Below are 21,126 nucleotides of genomic sequence, written 5' to 3'. Positions count from 1 at the left end.
ACTTCAAACCCTGTTCCCAAACAGGGCCAATGAATACTTTTGCCAAAGAGGGGATTTTAGCATTATTTTGTGTTTTGTAACAAAAATTCATCATATATATGCTATTGTCTACTCGTCAAAGATTTAAAATTACAAAATTTGGGGTACTTCCACATATTATTGGTAATATAGAAGACATCTCTATTTTTCTCTCGGGAGAATATTTAAAATTAGTACTGTTCAGTTTTCAATTTGCCTTTGACCATAAAATGAAATATGAATAACGCGTCCTCCTCTATTTGAAATAAGGATCATTTCCAATTCTAGTAGTGTTTGAAACAATTTTATCTTTTTTATATTATTACTATATATCGAGTTAATAATTTTATACAAGAAACTAGGTCTATAAATTATATAGTAAAATTTAACTATGTTAAGACATTATTTTTACCTTTGCAATAAGTTTTTGTTTTTATTTTTATTTTTATTTTTATTTTAAAAAGAAATAAGTCAGTCAACTGCTTTTAACTTGATCCATCTATGCTCAATTATTTTATTTGGGTGGTGTATATGTAGACTACTGTTTTTTCCAATAGCCTAAAAATAATGGAAGGTGTTTGGTGATCAGTCATGCATAGATTAAGATCATCTGAAAGCAACCCTTTCAATTGAGATCTAATTAGAGAAACTTTAAAAATATTTTATTTTAATTTTGGCATGGAAAATATTGCCACCAATTCTAAATTCATGAGTCATGACATGCACGCAGGGATCTACTTATAAAAGTAAAAAATAAAAAATAAAAATGTCTACAATTCATAAACATCGTGTAATTTGTTTATTATAAACTGATTTTGGATTCATTATAATAATTTAAACTATTTTTCTTTTTAAAAATTGTTAAGTAAATTATTTATATGAAAAATTAAGTTAAAATTTATGTCTATGTAAAAATTAGAAGACGACAAAAGACATCACATTGGTCTTATGAGCAATGATACATCACCTAATTTTAGAGTTTTAATTAAACTTCAATAATGTGGCAAAGAAAAAAAAAATTCAAAATATCATATCAATAGATGGAGTCTACCCCTTAAAATTCCTTTAGAGCTCTTATTTTAAACCTCCCAAACATTTTTGTTAATCTTATTAGCATCAGGGTCTAAATTTTTATTATTTTATTATTATTATTATTTATTTTTCAACACCAAGTGCTCATGATGAGTCACTTGGCATCCCCTCCATAAACTTAGGTCCTTGGTATAAAGTCGGTGCGTCATGTTCAATCTCCAAACACCAAATTCAAATCTTTCAACTTTGCAATAACATCATCATCCAGTACTCACCACATCACAATAAAAAAAAAAAAACAAAAAAGATTGAGACCCCTTTCAAAGGTACCCCACAACTTTTTTTGCCTTTCGATTGGTCAAAATTATTATTATTTTTTTTTCTTTCTTTTCTCCCACTCACCAACTTCCACGTGTGTGTCGGGGTGGTGGGAATGGAAATATGAGGGGTCCTAATCATAGCTGGAAAAAAAATCATCATCTAGTACATATCATATAAAACAAATTATTATTGCTTTTATATAAATACAATTCAATAATAAAAAAAAAACTTTTATCATCACTATTTTTTTAAAAAAAAATTTCATCCTTAAACTACTATTTTCTTTGTAAAATTCTTATTTCTATTCATTTGGTTTAATTTAGTTATAAAAATTAATAATCATTAAACCTTAATTTGATGGGGGAAAAAATAATTTCATAATTTAGATAACTTAAATTATACAATAAAAAATTCATTAAATTAGTTGTGGGATATAATCTAAGGGTGTAACTTGGGCGGGTTTAATTCGAGCCACTCCGAATTTTTATATAGTTTGGACAAGATATTTTTAAATTTCGTATAGGTTTAGACAAAAATTAAGAAATTCGAATTAAATTTAGACGAGCTTAGGCAAAAATATCAAATAACCCAAACAACCTGAATTATATATATAGATATATAAAAATATTAAATATATTTATATAAATTATTAGCTATTACATGATATTAAAGTAATTTAGATCGTTAAATCATATTGAATATATATTATATACACAAGTAATACAATACAAAATTTTTTCTTTTTTTATTTTCACTCATAAATTATAAAAATTATCCATTATTTGTTTTGATATTATTAGTGATTTTTAAAAAAAATATAAAGAGTTTAATTTTAACAAATTAATAATTTAGCTAAAAAAAAAACACACACACACATACACTGAAATTTATTCGGACAATTCGAGTTTAAATAGGATTAGGCTTGAACAGACAACTTTAAATTATAATTTAGGCTTAGATGGATTTGGACAAGTCACGTTACAAAATTTAAATTATTCAAATTTTAAAATAACATTTTATCCATCAAATCACGGGTCAGCAATTATTAGTTTATATAGTGCCTCAGTCGGATCATATTGATTTTTAAATTTTTTTTTTAAGATAGACTAAAAACGTTAAAATTTACCAGTAAACAAAAAAAAAAAATAGTGATAATTTAAAGAATAAAAGTGAAATGTTTTTAGATAGTGAAATAAAAATAAAATAATGAAAATGAAAATGAATATGATGTACTTTTTGTATTCATGTTGATGATTATTTTTCGTCATCTTGCTCTTGGACTGTAAAATTCTGTGTCTTATTCACAGTCTCTCTTTCGTTTTCACATCTTCACAATTCTTTATTCTCTCTGTTTCTCTCTCTCTCTCTAACCGTCTGCATTTTCAATGGGGTTTAGGGTTGGTGAGCTGAACTCCAGCTGCCTGCCATTGACTTCTCGTGTAGCAGATCATGGAGCCCTCGTTGCCCACTTGTATTCTCTCTACGCCCTCCTCTCTCTTCTGGGTTTCTCTTTAAACTTTAAACCCACCTACATGACTTTTCTATGAGGGTTTGTCTCTCTCTCAGGATTGATTGCTCATCCAATTCCACTCTGGTTATACAAGGTGAATTACTTCTTCTTCATCATTCTCTTCTTTTTCTTCGTTTTAGTTTACAAATATGAACTCTTTCACGCGAAATTGGGAATTTTTGCATCAACCCATTATCAATTATGATGAAGCATGTACTTGTAAGCTGAAATAATATCTGGTTCTTCCAAGTTTTGTTTCTCTTTAAACTTTAAACCTACCAAAATGTTTTTTTTTTCCCCGAGGTTTACCTCTCTTAAGGATTGCTCATCCAATTCCACTCAGATTATACAAGGTGAATTGCTTCACTATCATCATCATCATCATCATCATCATTTTCTTATTTTCTTTTCCTTTCGTTTTAGGTACAAATATGAACTCTTTCGCGCTTTAATTCATTGTCTGATTATGAAATTGGGAATTTTTGCATCAACCCATTATCAATTCTTGTGAAACCTGTACTTATAAGCTGAAATAACATCTGGGTGTTGGAAGATTTGTTTGATAGTCTTACAAACATTTCTTCAATATAGGTATCATGAATTTGACTTCTTCTCTTCTTCTTCTTTTTCTTTCCTCTTTTGTAATAAGAATTTTCTTGACGCGGTGTGTATAATCTACAAATTAGCCAAACATAGGGAATGGAGTTTCTGAATTTTCCTTGAGCAAGTCTACTGGTTTTCTTCAATGGATTTTAGATGACATTTGGAGTTCAAATACGTGATATGTGAGCTTTAAATTTATGATTGGTAACTTTGTGATTTTGTATGGATACCCTTTAATGGAAGTGAGAAATGTGTGAAGGAAACCCTGTAGCATTTGGTGCTCAATCTTTTCGACCTTGGCTCTGTAGGTGCAAGTGAGAAAGATTAAGAAATATAACTATTTGATTTTTGACTCGTTCTCAATAGCCATGAGATGATAATATTAGGGTGATCCTTTTGTTGACTTATGCTCCTATTATACTCGTAGTCTCTGAAGGATGAGAGCCAACTATGTAGCATCTACATCGAGAATTCAAATATTCTATACTTCATTAGTTCAATCCTTTGTAGGAACTACCCACAATAGCAAACTTGGAAAATGGTAAACACTTCTTTGGTGATTTCTCTGTGTCTTGCTTCTTTTTTGTTTTGTTTTGTTTTGTTTTTTGCAATGAAGAATCAGGCATCTTTACTTTACTTTGTTGTTAATTTACCTAATCCCTTGTAGCTTCTTTATTTTTTTATAGTGATTTTCATTGGGAGTTTGTAATGCATTGGTTATTGGTTTAGTTTAATTTTATATTGATGGTCTCCTTTGTATGATTTGTGATTAAGCTTGTTTGCTTTTGCTGTTAGAGTAGGGCTAATTAGGGGTTCTCCTCAACAATGTCTTACTTTTGTAGTTCCATGGCTTTGAATATGCAGTGTAGTGATTGGCAGTTTTGGGGCTATGAAGTGTTTCTCATGCTCGAACGGAGATAAGAATGATGAACCGAAGACTACAAAGTCTATCTCGGTTCGCTCCTCCACTTCCACATCAACTGATCGAGAGGCAAGGAAATCTGGATCTGAATTTAACTCTCAGAATGCGTCAGATGTAAGCACTGAATCATGTACGAGGATCTCATTTACAATTCTGTCTCAAAGACCCAGTAACCTCAGAGTCTTTACATACGACGAGCTGAGGACGGCCACAAGAAATTTTAGCCGCTCTCTCATGATTGGAGAAGGTGGGTTTGGTGGTGTATATAGGGGTGTGATACGGGAAGCTGAAGATTCAAACAAAAAGATTGATATCGCTGTTAAACAACTCAGCAGAAGAGGATTGCAGGCAAGGTTTCTTCCTCTTGTTATTCAGATTTGAATTGTGCTGGCTATTAACTGTTTTCAATTTTAATTTTCATAAAGGTATATGAGCTTGTGTGGATTGAACATAAGAAGAGCTTTGCTTATTAGCTCTAAAAGTAAGAATGTATTAACTATGCAAATCTAACATCTATTATATATATATATATATATATCAAATAAATTAGAGGTACTTGATGAGAAACATGTTAGCTATAAATGGTAAACGGTGATAAATGCAAATACATGAGATTCAAATTGGAAGCAAAACTTGGCCCGATTGTGGCATTAAAATTATTTATTTGGCAACTTTAATTTATGTTGTCATTTGTGAAGGTCATAGTTAAGTGGGAGCATTTTTGGCACACTATTTCAATTTATTATGTTTCATTAGTGATTAGTATTTTGGTAATTTTTTTTTTAATACAAGTTCTGGACAGTAGTTGAGGTTATGGTCCATTGGCCATAGTTTTGGCAAAGTATTGTTAGTGTGCTGTCTTAATATATGTGTTTTAGTTGGTTCAAATGGATTTTAGGTCTTTAATTATTGTTTTTTGATACCTAGGTCTTATTAGAAGTTGTAATTTGCCTAATGTTTAAATATATTTATGTAATACTTTCAATCGAAAGGGGGAAATTTTTATTAATTTCAGAAATCTTCGGGACTGTGTTGCGATTCCAACCCTATGCATGATGCTTGAGGATTCTAGGAATGACTTCTAGAGTTATAATCTTCTTATGCTTCTCTTAGTTTAGTATTGGTTGAGGCTGCATTCATGTATGAAACTTGACACCTAGGTTGTGTTTGGTTTATGGATTTAGGAAGGGATTTGGAAAGGGAAAGGAAAAGGGAAAGGGAAAAGATGTGTGAAACGTAAGTGAAATATAGTTATATTTTATTTAAATTTCAATTACCTTTTTCTTTTCCTTTTCCAAATGCCTAGCCAAATCCTCGAACCAAACACAATGCTAAGAGGTACGAACATGGACATGTTGACATGCAAAGTTTAAAAAAAAAATAGGACACGACATGTGAGGGACATGGCAAAATATATAATTTTATATATTATTGTATGTCATATATAAATATAAATAATTATTATATGTCATATCTATGAATATTTAAGTCAAATATAATAATTTTTAAAGTCTAAATGAGGAGAACAATAGGAGCTTAGTTTATGGTGCATGGTCTCAGAAATGAGAAACTTACATAGATGCACTAGCTCATGAATAAGTTGATGTGCTGTTCATATTTTCAGGGACCCTGGATCTGAAATTTTTTCCACCAGAATAATTATTAATCTCATGTTATTGGCCTTCTTGAAATTATTGACTTTTTTTTTTTTTTTTTTTTTAAAGAAACAGTGTCATTAATATATTTTGGACATGGAAAACTTAAAAGGGCTGCCTAATATTTCTCTGAACTAAATCTCATTAAAATTATCTAGGTAATTTTATCTCATAGTTTTCTTATTATTTTCATTTTTCAATCATATACCTGAAATATTCTTCAGTATGCATTGCTCTTATCCTTTTCTTTTAATATTGCATTAAATAATGCTCAATACGTTGCTTAAATCCCCATGGTTTGTCTCACAGGGGCATAAGGAATGGGTGACAGAAGTAAATGTCCTGGGGGTTGTTGAACATCCGAATCTCGTCAAGCTTGTTGGGTATTGTGCTGAAGATGACGAAAGAGGGATGCAACGGCTTTTGGTCTATGAGTATATGCCAAATAGGAGTGTGCAGGATCATATATCAAGTCGATTTCAGATACCTGTTCCATGGATTACAAGATTAAAAATAGCCCAGGATGCTGCTCGTGGCTTAGTATATCTGCATGAAGGAATGGAATTTCAGGTATCCTTTGTCCTTGTTGCTACTGTTTCTATTCAATTCAAACATGGTCATCCATTATATAATTGGGCAACAGAAACAGTAATCAGAAACTGAGAACCAGTGCTAACGAATAGGATTATGCATTTTTGAAGATGAGAGAAACAAATAAAAAATGAGGGAGGATTGGACTGGACTTTTGTAAAGTTTTTCCGAGTTCTGGGAAGCCAACTTTGAAAATTATACCTATTTCAGATTGGTGGTCTTGAAAATAGGCAATGACCTCGAGTAGTTCCCTGACTGCACAAATTTGTCAAGATCATTTTCCTAAGTTGGCAATTTGTTCTCTATTGGCACAGATTATCTTCAGAGATTTCAAATCTTCAAATATCCTGTTGGATGGCCAATGGAATGCAAAGCTTTCAGATTTTGGGTTGGCCCGGCTAGGCCCTTCGGACGGAGTAAGCCATGTCTCAACCGCGGTATGTATTTGCAACATGATCCTTCCTTAATTGTCTCAATTTGTACCCCTATACGTTTTGGCCAAGTTTGGTTAGGATGAAAGTGGTGGTAAGTGACAGAAAGGGAAAAAAAATCTGAGTTTGTTTGGCATGAAAGTGGTGGAAGTTATAAGAAAGTTAATTTTCTTGTACAATCCATGTATCACGTTTAAGTTTAGTTTCTTGCAAAAAATACATAAAAATATAAGAAAGTTTAAATTTGTTTATAAAAACAGTTATTATAATTAGAATTCCTAATTTCTCTCATTTTTCTTGCAAAAGTTTCATTTTAATCAAACTCATATAAGATAATATATTTTCTTTTCTTTCACTGCACTTTTTGCCATTTTCACTTTCCACCATTTATTTTTTTCTAATCAAACAAACTTTTATCTTTCCACTAAATAGGAATATTTATCACTATTCTTTTACTGTTATACAATCTTTGATTGAGACAAACATGCTGAAATAGAAATAGACACTCTCAATATGTGGATTTGTAGATTGATATTCTAAGATCCAAACAGGTTGTGGGAACAGTTGGATATGCGGCTCCAGAATACATCCAAACTGGGCGCCTCACATACAAGAGTGATGTTTGGAGCTATGGGGTATTCCTCTATGAACTTATCACTGGTAGGCGTCCTTTGGATCGAAACCGACCAAAGAACGAGCAAAAACTCTTGGATTGGGTTCGGCCCCACCTCTCTGATTTAAAAAAGTTTGAACTGATTGTGGATCCTCGACTTAATGGGAGATACTCGCGCAAGTCCGCCCAAAAGCTCGCAGCGATAGCCAACAGGTGCTTGGTGAGGCACCCAAAACTGCGTCCCAAAATGAGTGAAGTCTTGGAGATGGTGAACCGGATTGTGGAGGAAGTAGAAATGGGAATCCCTGAAGCCCCTATAAAGAGTACTCCTCCAAAAGAAGCCAATGGCAAAACTCTCGGAGAAGGCCTAAAGAGAAGATTTGTGGATCCTATAATCGGAGAAAACAGGTGGTTGGCATGGCGAACTTGGAGGCCTAAGCTTGTGACGAGTAGTTGAACAAAGATAAAATCAACAAATGGGTAATGCAGAATTACGTGCTCTATCTGTTTTTGGTGCTTTACAATCGAAGAGGTTTGTTTTGTTTATGGTGTTTTCACCTCCCGGTAGTGTTTTTTTCGCTTTCAAATGTATGTAAGACTTCCACCACCCACACTGTAATTATGGTGGTAAGGCCATTTCCTACATAGATTACTCTTTCAAGGTTGTTTCCCTTAAAAATGCTCTCTTCTTTTCTTCATGGAAGGTTTAGAATGACACACAATCATTGTATTCAGTAGTTGTGATGCTGCTATCAATGAACTAATGCAAAAACATACTCTGATCATGAAAAGACAGTAATATAATCCTATTTTTTATTTATTTATTATTACTTAAAGTATCTTTTAGACTATGTGTTTTTCAAACACAAAAAGGTTTGAGTTTTGGACTTTGTTGAATGTTTTGTAGTTGAAAGTGTGAAGATTTGTGCCTGTTAAATCAGGGTGAGAAATTAGTATGCACACAACTTCACTTGTTTCTGTTTTTGGGCAGAAACTTCACTTGTTTGTGTGTGGGTAAAAATCTGACCACACTGCCCGTTTAGTGATCAGCAGCTAAGCACCGGCAGAATAGATGGTTCCAGCAACCTGTAACAGAAAAGAAAAGCTCCGGCGGTGGTTCTTCCACCCGGGGGCACTCCGACGATCAAGTCAGTATGATTCTCAAGGATAATCAAGTATTAAACTGAATACTCAAAGTATGAATTACATACCTTAGACCCACGGGGGTGCCTTTCTTTTATAATGTACTCAATCCAAGTCCAACTAGAAGTATGACTTCTATGAACTCCAATCTTAGTGCTTACTCTGGACTCTTTAAGGGATAGAGATAAACTCCCTAAGAGCTTTATCCTTATCTTAACTAAGTCCCCTCTTTGCCTTAGGACTCTTGTCCCTTATCTTCGGACTCCGACATCTTCGGAGATGATCTCGGCTTCTCCGAGATTACCTCGGCTTCTCCGAGATTACCTCGGCGTAACTACCAGGGCACGTGGCACCTCGGCTGACACGTCGGCGTCACCATGCCACGTGTTGGTATTCAAAAAATATGTCCCCACAACTGCCCCCTAGGTTCTATTACCTCGGCATTCTGAGGTGATGGAACCTATTCCGAATTTTTTGTCACTTCCTTTCTGAATAATGGCTCAAGAAGACTGCCTTTGCCAAGATTATCTTCTTTCAGCCGACGTGTTCTCTTCGGAGAACGTGGCATCGGTTGTACTCCCCTATGCACATGAGCTGTCATTCATGTCTAACTGTTCCTTCCACGTGTTTCGTCTTTGTTTGAGCGTGTTAGTGACGCGCCTGGAAGCTGTCTGTTCGTTCGTCTGCGCCGTCTGACGCGTGCGTTACCCTAGGCGCAATAATTGCCCTATTTTTGCCGCCGTTTCAAATTTTTGACAAAACTTCTTTTGCCTCTATCTTTTCTTCACTTTTTCTTTTCATCTTCTTTACTCTTTCTCTTCCGAAAGCTCGTTCTTCCTCTTCAAATCTGCCATTGCTTCAATTTCTTCTCTGGAACTGTTCTTAGTCCCGTATTTCTTGCAAAGCCTTTTTTGCTGTCGCAACTGGTTTCTGGATTCAACGAGTATTGCCTTGGCTTCACTTCTCCTGGTAAGTCCCCTTCCTTTAATTTCTTTCATTCTCTTTATGCGCTATTGCCAGTCTGTTGCCATTGCTGATCTTACTTGAGGTCTGGGATCTATTCGTATCTTGAATTTTGTGGCTATATTTTGAACCACTATGCTTTTCCATCATTCTTTTCGCCGCTGTTCTTGATTTTTTCCTGTACCTCTATTGTTTCTGAAAATTATACCTCTGTTCTTGAATCTGAAACCTCGTTTTTGTTTTCTCTTTTTTGTATTTACCCCAGATCTGTGCCCTCGATCTTTATCTTAATAGTTCGTAGGTTTGGGATTTGTCTGTAAAACCCTTAATCTTTAGGGAAACCTGAAAAACGCCCGTCTTCTGAAACATATTCCTCTTAATTTAGGCCGACACAATGGGTATGTGGAGGCACAGGGTAAATACCCCAACAAGTCTTGAATACTTTAGGCAAGAATTCTCTATCCCAGCCGACGTTCATCTTAAGCTGGCTGGGGATAATGACACTATCGTGCCTACAGACCATACAATGCCTTTTCCAGTAGTTGCTTTTATCGAATGTGGACTTCGGCTTCCACTCGATCCCCTTTTTCGTCAAGTTCTCTATTTCTATAAGCTAAACCCCATGCAACTTACTATCAATTCCTATAGGATAATTAATGGTATTATAGCCTTAGCTAGGCAAGAAAACCTCAGAATCACCCTCGCCGACCTTCAATATTGTTATACCATGTGCCCTCTTGATCTGAAGGATAGGGGTTTTGTATATTACCTTAAGCCGAGATCCACTCAGTACAAGATTATAGCCGACCTTCCAGACTCCAACAAGGGGGCTGGAGATGACTATCTTATTGCCTCTGGAAATTGGGAATTTGGCCCAGATGAAGATGTCCACCTTTACCCTCTTCCTCGAACACTTACAGAGGGCAAGAGTAAGAGCCCTGAGTCAACACTTAGTTGTTTTCATTCAACACTTAAATACTTTTGTTGTTTCTGACGTCTGATTCTTTGCAGATCTTCATCAACCACCGAAAAATTTTCGTCAATCCTTCTTCCCAGGACCAGATCTGAGAACACTTCTTGGTCTTCCAATCCTTAAACGAAAAGCCCCAGTATTATTAAACTTTGTCCCCACACACAGATCCATTTTACCTGACGTCCCTCGAAAAAGGAAGAAGAGTCTCTCTCCACCAACAGCCACAACCTTAACTGCTTCTACATCTCGGACAGATCAAGAGTCCACATCTGACCCAGCCGATCTTCCATCAACTTCGGCCCCCTTCTTAATACCAATTCCTGAACGTAAACGCCGACGAAGGCTAGTAAAGACTGCCGAGATGGTTCGTCCGAGGCCTGTCGTCCAAGATCTTCTTGCCGATATTCCTGCTGACGCCGAAGCCGCAGCAACGCAATCAATGCTTCCACCCAAACCGAAGAGGGTAAAAAAGGCTCAGCCTAAGGCCAAGGTTACAGATGCCGATGCTGAGGATGCTTTGCCGATTTTGAAGCTAGCTGAAAGCAAAAAATCGACCTCTTCTTCAACCAAAAGGTCTGCTGAGGGCCAACCCTCAGGATCTACACAAACAAAGAGGCCAAGGTCATCGTCTGCGACGACCTCGGCTTCAAAGAAGCCCGACGTCCCATGGGCCCCTGATCTATCTCTAGAGGACAGGCCTATCATGGCTAGTGAAAGTACTGATGATATCAACGTTGCTGTCGCCCTTAGTACCGCTCTTCTTCTACCGAATGATTTGGAGCGAAATGCCAAGTTCAGTGAGTATGAAAATTACGCTCTGATGCTCCAACATTCTGCCCAAGTAAGTATTTCTATTTGTTTTTGTGTTTTTTCCTTCTGTTTCTTTCTGAGAACACTTTCTGATACTCTTGTTTTCATTCAGGCTATCCAACATGCCCATTCATTTTCAATGCAATCCTTTGAGAATCGTCAAAGATTGGTTGATATGAAGAGGGAAGCAACTTCAATGAAGAGAGAATTAAGGGCCCTTGAAGTAAAAATGAAAAAACTAGAAGATCAAGCCGAGGCTGCAACGCAGAACCAAACCTTAGCTCTTGAAAAGGCCGAAGCTGCTGAGGCCGTTAAAAAAGTAGCTGAAGCCGAGAAAAGGGAGGCCGAGGCTCAGAAGGTCCAAGCGCAAAAAGAACTTCAACAAGCTCTGGCCACCAAGGAGGCCGAAGTCAAGGAGGCCGATGAAAAGGCCTATGCTCAAGGCATGGCCGACGTTGCAGAAGAATACAAACTTCAAGTCAGGCAGGCATGCAACAGGGGATTTTCCCTTGGTTGGATGTCTCTGATAAAGAAGCTTGATCTCCCTGCTGACTCGCCATTGCGCCAAGTTGATGCTAATCTTCTACCATTTCTTCCTCCAAGTCAAGCTGAGGATGAATCAGAGACCGAGGTAGAAGCTGAGGGTGAAGACGAAGAGAAAGATGAAGGTGAAGCCTTGGTGAGAAAACCCAGGGGCGCTACTGAGGCCAAGTCCTTTCCAGCTGAGCAATTTTTAGACTTAACTCAAGACGAAGTGGGTGATGAGGCTGAAGAAGTGCACAGGGAACCTGTTCAGGGGTGTCCATCATCTGACCTTCTTCTGACTGACAGAAGTCTTGACACAACTTTAGCAGAGATAGATGCTGAAATACGAGCGGAGAAGGTGGCCGAGGATATTCCAGTTGAATCATCCGAGGTTCCAGTTTCTGCTGCTGCTGATGTTCAAGAGTCTTGATTTTCCCTTCTTTCTTTTCTGGATTTTGGGCTTTGTTTTTTCTTTTAATTCCTGAACAATGTACATTCCTTCTTATGGCCAATGTGCCTTTTTCAGTATGTAATTGCAACTGTTCTTGCAATGGATATTTTTGATCTTGTGATGTTCTGTTGCTTGCTTTTGTATAGTTCTATACTTAGAAATTTTTGCATGCTTTCTTTGTGCAATCTTCTCGGGGCTACATACCCTGGGTATAACTGCAAGGCTTTTACTTCGGCGAGATACTGACCTGCAAACCTTGTATAAATTCTATCAAGAACTAAACATATACTACTCAATGTATACTTTTGCCATCTTTTAAGTTTTCAATAAGTATTTAAACAATGATTTCGTTCTACCCTACTTGTAAATTGCTACAAATTTCAACAAGTGTTTAAATAATATACTTAACCTTTGCATCGACCTGTTAATTTCCTGTATACCTCAGCGGGTGATCATACGTCGGCTTAACATAGCCTTGTAAATGGCTACAACTTTCAACAAGTGTTAAGCATCTTCTCTAGGGTTCAGACAACCCATATATTGCTATGAGAACTTACGCAATAACCTCGGCCTATCTTCGACTTGTAAATTGCTACAAATTTCAACAAGTGAAGGTAGGGAATCAGCTTGATTCCAACTTGTAAATTGCTACAAATTTCAACAAGTGGATCAAGGAATAACATCGGCTTAGCTTCAACTTGTAAATTGCTACAGATTTCAACAAGTGAAGATAAGGAATCAGCTTGATTCCAACTTGTAAATTGCTACAAATTTTAACAAGTGGATCAAGGAATAACATCGGCTTAGCTTCAACTTGTAAATTGCTACAAATTTCAACAAGTGAAGATAAGGAATCAGCTTGATTCCAACTTGTAAATTGCTACAAATTTTAACAAGTGGATCAAGGAATAACATCGGCTTAACTTCAACTTGTAAATTGCTACAAATTTCAACAAGTGAAGATAAGGAATCAGCTTGATTCCAACTTGTAAATTGCTACAAATTTTAACAAGTGGATCAAGGAATAACATCGGCTTAACTTCAACTTGTAAATTGCTACAAATTTCAACAAGTGAAGATAAGGAATCAGCTTGATTCCAACTTGTAAATTGCTACAAATTTCAACAAGTGGATCAAGGAATTATATCGGCTTAACTTCAACTTGTAAATTGCTACAAATTTCAACAAGTGAAGATAAGGAATCAGCTTGATTCCAACTTGTAAATTGCTACAAATTTCAACAAGTGGATCAAGGAATTATATCGGCTTAACTTCAACTTGTAAATTGCTACAAATTTCAACAAGTGAAGATAAGGAATCAGCTTGATTCCAACTTGTAGATTGCTACAAATTTCAACAAGTGGATCGAGGAATAATATCGGCTTAGTTTGCCTGAGTTTGATATGTCTTCAATAACCATTAATCATACGTGTTGAGAGAATTCTGAAAAGACTTTATTGATAATATCGGCCAAACAATGATGTTTATCTAATGATAGAAGAATTTCAAGTTACAAGTATTCCAAGGTCTGGGTAGTGCTTTGCCCTCATTGTCTTCAAGCCGATATGCTCCATTGCCCAATACTGAAGTAACTCTGTAGGGTCCTTCCCAGTTCGGGCCAAGCTTGCCTTCCCTGGGATCCTTCTTGTTTCCGACGACTTTTCTTAGGACTAAGTCGCCAACTTGAAAATCCCTTGGATTAACCTTCTTGTTGTAAGCTCTGGCAAGCTGCTGCTGGTATACTGCAAGCTGAATTGCAGCCTTCTCTCTTCGTTCTTCCAGTAGATCCAGGTCTCGGGCTAAGAGTATGTCATTGGTGCCATTCTCTACTCCCTGGGTTCTGATCCCTGGAATGCCGATCTCCAATGGGATGACTGCTTCTGTGCCATAGGCCATGGCAAAAGGGGATTCTCCCGTTGATCTTCTCGGCGTGGTCCGATATGCCCAAAGTACGTTGGGCAGCTCGTCTACCCACTTTCCCTTTGCTGCTTGGAGCCTCTTCTTTATCCCATCCAGAATTACTTTGTTGGACGCCTCTGCTTGCCCATTACTTTGAGGAAAACTTGGAGTTGAGAAATAGTTTTTGATCTTGAATTTCGCACAGAAGTTTTTGATAAGTTTGCTGTCGAACTGTGTTCCGTTGTCGGCAACTATTGCTCTTGGAATCCCAAATCTGGTGATTATGTTTCGCCAAATAAAATTCTTGACATCCACATCTCGGATTTTGGCAAGAGGTTCTGCCTCTATCCATTTTGTGAAGTAGTCCGTTGCTACCAGTAAATATTTTCTTTGCCCAGTTGCCTGGGGAAGTTGTCCCACCAGATCCATGCCCCATTGGGCAAACGGCCAGGGGCTGGATACTGGGTTTAGGTCGGCAGCTGGCTGATGTATCAAAGGTGCAAACCTTTGACATTGCTCACATCTCTTTACATAGGCTTCGGCATCCTTTTGCATATAGGGCCACCAATACCCCTGGGTAATGGCCCTATGGGCTAACGATCTGCCCCCGGCATGGCTTCCACAAATTCCTTCATGGATCTCATAAAGAAAATCTTCAACCTGCAAAGGGTGTACGCACCTTAAAAGTGGGCCAGTGAAGGACCTCCTGTAAAGATGGCCTTCCGCTGTTAGGCTGAATCTGGCGGATTTCAGCCTAATTTTATGTGCTTCTTTGTGGTCTTCTGGCAGCTTCCCTTCTTTTAGGAACGCAATGATTGCATCCATCCAGCTTGGTCCGAGGCCCACGCACATTGTTTCTTGTTCGGTGCTCTGTTTATCTATACTCGGGGCCGACATGTAGTCGATCATAATTGTCCTTGTTTTTCCAGTTTGAATTGAACTGGCCAGGTTGGCTAATGCGTCGGCATGGGTGTTGTCATCTCGGCTGACTTGGAGTAATCTGCAGTTCTGAAATAGGGCCGCCAGTCGGATGACTTCCTTTGCATATGCCGACATTCTTTCGTCTCTGGCTGCAAATTCTCCTGTTGACTGGTTAACAATTAATTGCGAATCACAAAAAACAATTACCTCGTCTGCCTCTGCTGCTGCTGCTAGCTTTAGTCCTGCAATTAATGCCTCGTATTCTGCTTCGTTATTGGAGGCTTTGAACCCCAGTCGGATGGATTGTTCCACAATCTCTCCGTCTGGAGATATCAGCAGCACTCCTGCTCCTGCTCCCTGGCGGTTTGAACTTCCATCGACATATAGTCTGAACGAATCGCCGATGTAGATGCTGCATGGTCTGAGCCTTTCTTTCTCTTGCTGTTTTGTCTTTGACTGGGTTTCTTTTTGTTTGTCGGGGTGATGCTCATCTCGGCTTGACGGAGCCTGAGGTGCGATGGCTTCAGGTGTGAGTTCTGCGACGAAGTCGGCCAAAACTTGGCCCTTTATTGCTGTTCTTGGCCTGAATTCTAGGTCAAACTGTCCCAGTGTTACTGCCCATTTTGCTATCCTTCCTGTTAAGTCTCCTTGATGTAATAAGGACTTCAATGGGTGCTCTGTTAGAACCACAATCTTGTGTGCCTGGAAGTAATGGCTTAGTTTCTTTGAGGCCATTACCAAGGCTAGCATTAATTTTTCCAGTGGTAGGTACCTTGTTTCTGCGTTAGCCAAAGTCTTGCTTACATAATAGACAGCTTTCTGCTCCCCTTTTTCCTCGCGGATTAGCACTGCACTGACTGCGTGTTCAGAGACTGCTAAGTACAAAAATAATTCTTCTCCTGGAACAGGGTTAGAAAGGACCGGGGTTGTGGTCAGGTACTTTTTCAGATCGGCTAAGGCTGCTTCACATTCTTCGGTCCACAGGAAGTCTGTGGCTTTTTTTACCAGGTTAAAGAAGGGTCTGCACTTGTCCGAGCTTCTGCTGATGAATCGGTTCAGGGCTGCGGCCCTTCCAGTGAGCATTTGGACTTGCTTTGCCGATGTTGGGCTCTGTAGCTCCAGGATGGCTTTGATTTGGTCTGGGCTGGCCTCTATGCCCTTTCTTGTTACCAGATAGCCTAGGAATTTACCTGACCCAACTCCGAAGGCACACTTTGCGGCGTTGAGTCGGAGCCGATATCTTTTGAGTATGTCAAAGACCTCTTTTAGGTCGGCAAGATGACCTTTTGACTCCTTGGTCTTTACGACCATGTCATCAATGTAAACTTCTACTGTTTTGCCGATCAGATGTTTAAACATCTTTGTTACTAACCTCTGATAGGTTGCTCCTGCGTTTTTCAGCCCAAAAGGCATTACCTTATAACAGTACAGGCCTTTCGGGGTGATGAACGCGGTCTTCTCCTCATCTGGAGGGTACATAGCAATCTGGTGGTACCCTCTGTATGCGTCTAAAAAACTCATCCTTTCGTGTCCCGAAGTGGCGTCAACCAGTTGGTCGATTTTGGGCAGAGGGAAACTGTCCTTGGGGCAAGCTTTGTTGAGGCTGGTAAAATCCACACAAACCCTCCACTTGCCATTTTTCTTTTTTACTACTACTGTGTTGGACAGCCACGTTGGGTACTGGACTTCTCGGATTGCCCTGGCTTCAAGGAGTTTGTCTACCTCTTCCTCCACTGCTTCGACGTGTAGTAACGTCGGCCTTCTGGCTCGTTGAATCACTGGTTTTGCCGATCTGTCGACATTCAAACTGTGGCAAGTGACCTCGGGGTCAATGCCAGGCATTTCATAGGGTGTCCAGGCAAATGCCTCTATGTTTGCCCTTAAAAAATCTTCTAGTTCTTTTTCTTCTTCTTTGGCTAGGCCGGAGCCGAGAAGAAAAAATCGTTCTTCGTCGCCCTCCTGGACGAAGATTTTCTTTAGTGCTTCTTCGCTTTTCTCGGTCGGTTCTTTCCCGACGTCTTCCAGGACTTCCATGTCTCCATCTTCAACTTCTGCTTTCTTTGGCTCCTGTATACTACAGGTGGACTTTATTGCTGCCATGGAGCAATTTTTGGCTTGTAGTTGATCCCCTCTTACTTCTTCAATCCCATGCTCCGTTGGGAACCGGAGTAGTTGATGCAACGTCGAGGGAACTGCCCCCATTGCATGCAACCACGGTCTTCCAAGGATGATGTTGTATGGTGAGGGTGTGTCAATGACCAGGAATTCTGTCCTGATCTTCTTAGTGCCGGCTTGTACCTCTAAGCTTGTTGCACCCAGTGGCCATGTTGGCGTTCCATTAAAGCCGACCATCGGGCCGCTGGATTGCTCTAGGTCATCGGGGTGAAGGCCTAGCTCTCTGTAACATCTGACGTACATGATGTCACAGGAGCTGCCTTGGTCTATTAGGATGCGTTTTACTTGGCATTCCCCAACCTGGAGGGATACTACCAAGGCATCATTATGCGGATGTTGGACCAGTTCTAGGTCGGCTTCGGTAAAGGCTATCATTGGCCCTTGGCATTCTTCTGGCCGATGTCTCTTGTCCCCAATTTGGTGGATATGCTGTAAATGTCTTACCCTCTGGGTTTCTCCTCTGACCTCGTTTTCGTTGACCCTTGAGTGGATCACATTGACCACCCTTGGTTCTCCTGCCTGTGGTCTCTGTGCTGGGGGAGGGGGTGCTGCTGGTGCTTGAGGCAACCTTGCCTGTTCTTCCCTTGTTCTGGCCTCATCGACCAGGTCCCTCAGAAGGCCTTGCCTTACTAGGTCCTCCAAGTGTGCTTTTAAGGCCCTGCAACCTTGAGTTGGATGCCCTCCTTCATTATGGTAGGCACAACGTCTGCCGACGTTTTTTCCCATGAATTCCCCTGGTGCTCTTTCTGGAGCCCTGAAATATGGTTGATTCCGAATCCGATCCAAGATTTTATGGATGGGGATCCGGAATACCGTGGTTACCGCCTGTTTATTTCTTAATTCTATTTCTTGCCTGGTGAGTCCGTTGTTGACTCGGCCTTGCTTTGGCGAGCCGTTTCCCTTTTCTTGCTTCACCTCTTTGTTTCCCGACGTATCTTCCTCGGCCCTTGCGTATTTCTCAATTCGTGCCATGAGTTCTTCCATGCTCTTTGGTAGTGTTTTTGCCAAAGACTTCCGTAGTGGGCAGTCATCTTTCAGGCCGTTCTTGAAAGACACGACTGCTACTTCCTGGTTGCATTCAGGTATTCGGTTGAACACCTCGTAGTATCTCTTCGCATAGGCCCTAAGGCCTTCTTCTTTGGTTATTCTTAGAGCCATCAAAGCATCAACCCTCAGGGGTTGCAGCTTGTTGGTCACGAACCTGGCCACAAACATCTCGGCCAGGACTTCCCATGTCTTTATACTTCCTTTCGGTAACTTGTGGAACCAATCAGATGCAATTTCTCCAAAGGATGAGGGGAATACCTTGCAGAGCAATGGTTCGTTTCCGCTATATAGTGCCATTGAATTTAGGTATAGCCCAACATGAAAGTTTGGATCTGATTTACCGTCATAGATTTGGAACCTCGGCATACTGAACCTCTTGGGTGGTTCGAATTTGTCCAGTTCTACCGAGAAGGCTGTCTTCGGTTTTACTGGGGAGTTTACCTCGGCCTCTGCATTTTGCTGCCTCCTCTTGAGGTAGTCCCTTAAGTCTTCTTTGCTCCTCCCTGGAGCTCGGCTGTCTTTCGATTTTAGTCTTTTTGGTATACTGCTCTCGGCCTCGAGGTGGGTCCGTTTGGGTCTCTCTTCATGGGTTGTGTCAAAGTGGAGTACTTGCCCCTGAACATGTCGATGTTCTTTGGGGTCTGGATTCTTCATGTGTTGCGTCCTTCGGGACTCTTCTTGCCTCGTCCTTTCTCGTCCGACTTCCCTGGAAGGCCGGTGAGAATGCCTTCCGCTCCTGGTATGTTGAGGGGCCTCGGGGATTGTTTTTCCTCCACCCTTCTGGGTGTTGGTTGCTGGCATTGGCGTATCTTGCAGCGGGTATGGTGGTTGCATAACATTGTTCTGCATCATGAAGTTGACGACCGACTGGAGGTCCGCCAACTTGTTTGCTAATTCCTTTACTTCCTCGTCTCTGCGTAGGCACCTGTCCCTCCATACCTGGAGGTTGTCTTCATTGTAGTATTTTCCTTGGTTTGATCTTTTTGTTGTGTCACCTTCCTGGATATCGTTGTTCTCCCTGTGACCCTGGTCACGGGCTTCTGTATTGTGATTGTCTCCTTCGGCGTCAAGGTTAATCGGTCTGCTGCTTCCAGAAGGAGCATCGTCCCCAGCGTTTCCTTGCTGTCCGTTACTGGCCATCTATTCTTCCTTCGTTCCCACAGACGGCGCCAAATTGTGTGGGTAAAAATCTGACCACACTGCCCGTTTAGTGATCAGCAGCTAAGCACCGGCAGAATAGATGGTTCCAGCAACCTGTAACAGAAAAGAAAAGCTCCGGCGGTGGTTCTTCCACCCGGGGGCACTCCGACGATCAAGTCAGTATGATTCTCAAGGATAATCAAGTATTAAACTGAATACTCAAAGTATGAATTACATACCTTAGACCCACGGGGGTGCCTTTCTTTTATAATGTACTCAATCCAAGTCCAACTAGAAGTATGACTTCTATGAACTCCAATCTTAGTGCTTACTCTGGACTCTTTAAGGGATAGAGATAAACTCCCTAAGAGCTTTATCCTTATCTTAACTAAGTCCCCTCTTTGCCTTAGGACTCTTGTCCCTTATCTTCGGACTCCGACATCTTCGGAGATGATCTCGGCTTCTCCGAGATTACCTCGGCGTAACTACCAGGGCACGTGGCACCTCGGCTGACACGTCGGCGTCACCATGCCACGTGTTGGTATTCAAAAAATATGTCCCCACAGTTTGATAATAGCTTTGTTGCATCAAAAAAATGTCATCAACAAGCGCACAAGCTGTCAACCAACTTTGTTTTCAAATGTAAACCTTGTTATTTTTTAAATCAGTTGTAGACAAAAACTATTTATGGACAACCAAGCCCCTCTTATATCATTGAGAAGTTCATTTGTATGCGCTGATATTTGAAGTTTGAATCTATCGAGGGAAGTTATTTAATGCTAATATGATGTTGGCTAAGGTTATGTTTGGATTATTAATTTAGGTTACATTTCATCTATATTTTACTAATTTTTTTTTCTTTTTAAATTTTTATTAAAATTTATTATCTAATATAGTCCAACTGTCAAGGGAGTGACGCATTTAAATGAATTTTGAACATGTTAGGATACCTTTCTCAAATATTTTAAAATTTCAAGATTTATAATTAAATATAAAAAATAATTTCTATCAAAAACAAATAGAGTGAATCTTGATGTGACTTGTACGAGGAAATAATCAAATATGAGGGACAAGTAAAAGTGATAACAAAGGATAGGTAACATCACTTAGGCGTTGTTTGGAAAGTTAATTTTTAGACTTTTTTGGTTAAAATAATTACAAAAAAATAAAATAGGCTTTTTAGTTCAATAAGGCAAAACATCACATCTAATTCATAATCATTACATTTTTTTTCTCACAAAAAAGCCAAAAAAATCAAAAGCCTTTTCCAAATTAAGTTTTTTAGTCCCAGACTAAAATAGTCAAAAAAGTCAAAAAATCAAAAAGCCAACCCATTTCCCAAACGAAGCCTAAGTAATTCCAAAATGAGGTTTTACTCTATCT

The 21,126-nt window shown here is 39.2% G+C and overlaps 1 protein-coding gene across 3 annotated transcripts; it reads left to right on the top strand.

The window, feature by feature from the left end:
- Positions 1–2,609: 2,609 nt before the first annotated feature.
- LOC114287022 (serine/threonine-protein kinase PCRK1) lies at positions 2,610–8,516 on the top strand. Of its 3 annotated transcripts, none has more exons than XM_028230287.2 (5): positions 2,610–2,975; positions 4,349–4,754; positions 6,371–6,631; positions 6,967–7,089; positions 7,635–8,516. In XM_028230287.2, exons 2-5 carry the CDS (start codon positions 4,374–4,376, stop codon positions 8,151–8,153), a joined length of 1,284 nt encoding a protein of 427 aa, XP_028086088.2. In that variant the 5' UTR covers positions 2,610–2,975; positions 4,349–4,373; the 3' UTR covers positions 8,154–8,516. The 3 variants fall into 3 exon arrangements, with proteins under 3 accessions (XP_028086088.2, XP_028086087.2, XP_082729274.1); XM_028230286.2 differs by having other exon boundaries at positions 2,624–2,975; positions 4,354–4,754; XM_082873148.1 differs by having other exon boundaries at positions 2,795–2,975; positions 4,327–4,754.
- Positions 8,517–21,126: the final 12,610 nt, after the last annotated feature.

Source organism: Camellia sinensis, chromosome 1 (genome assembly GCF_055761805.1).
Source record: "Camellia sinensis isolate YWXY chromosome 1, ASM5576180v1, whole genome shotgun sequence".
Classification (NCBI taxonomy): Eukaryota; Viridiplantae; Streptophyta; class Magnoliopsida; order Ericales; family Theaceae; genus Camellia; species Camellia sinensis.
The sequence above is the reverse complement of the archived record's forward strand: the minus strand, read 5'-3'. Positions and strand labels throughout refer to the sequence as shown.

What these genes read in the sequence shown, in the direction of transcription:
- LOC114287022 (XM_028230286.2), top strand. Translation starts at nt 2,915, where the DNA reads ATGAGGGTTTGTCTCTCTCTCAGGATTGATTGCTCATCCAATTCCACT. An exon ending in TCAGCAGAAGAGGATTGCAG is followed by an intron (nt 4,755 to 6,370) that starts GCAAGGTTTCTT and finishes TTTGTCTCACAG; the next exon opens with GGGCATAAGGAATGGGTGAC. An exon ending in TAAGCCATGTCTCAACCGCG is followed by an intron (nt 7,090 to 7,634) that starts GTATGTATTTGC and finishes AGATCCAAACAG; the next exon opens with GTTGTGGGAACAGTTGGATA.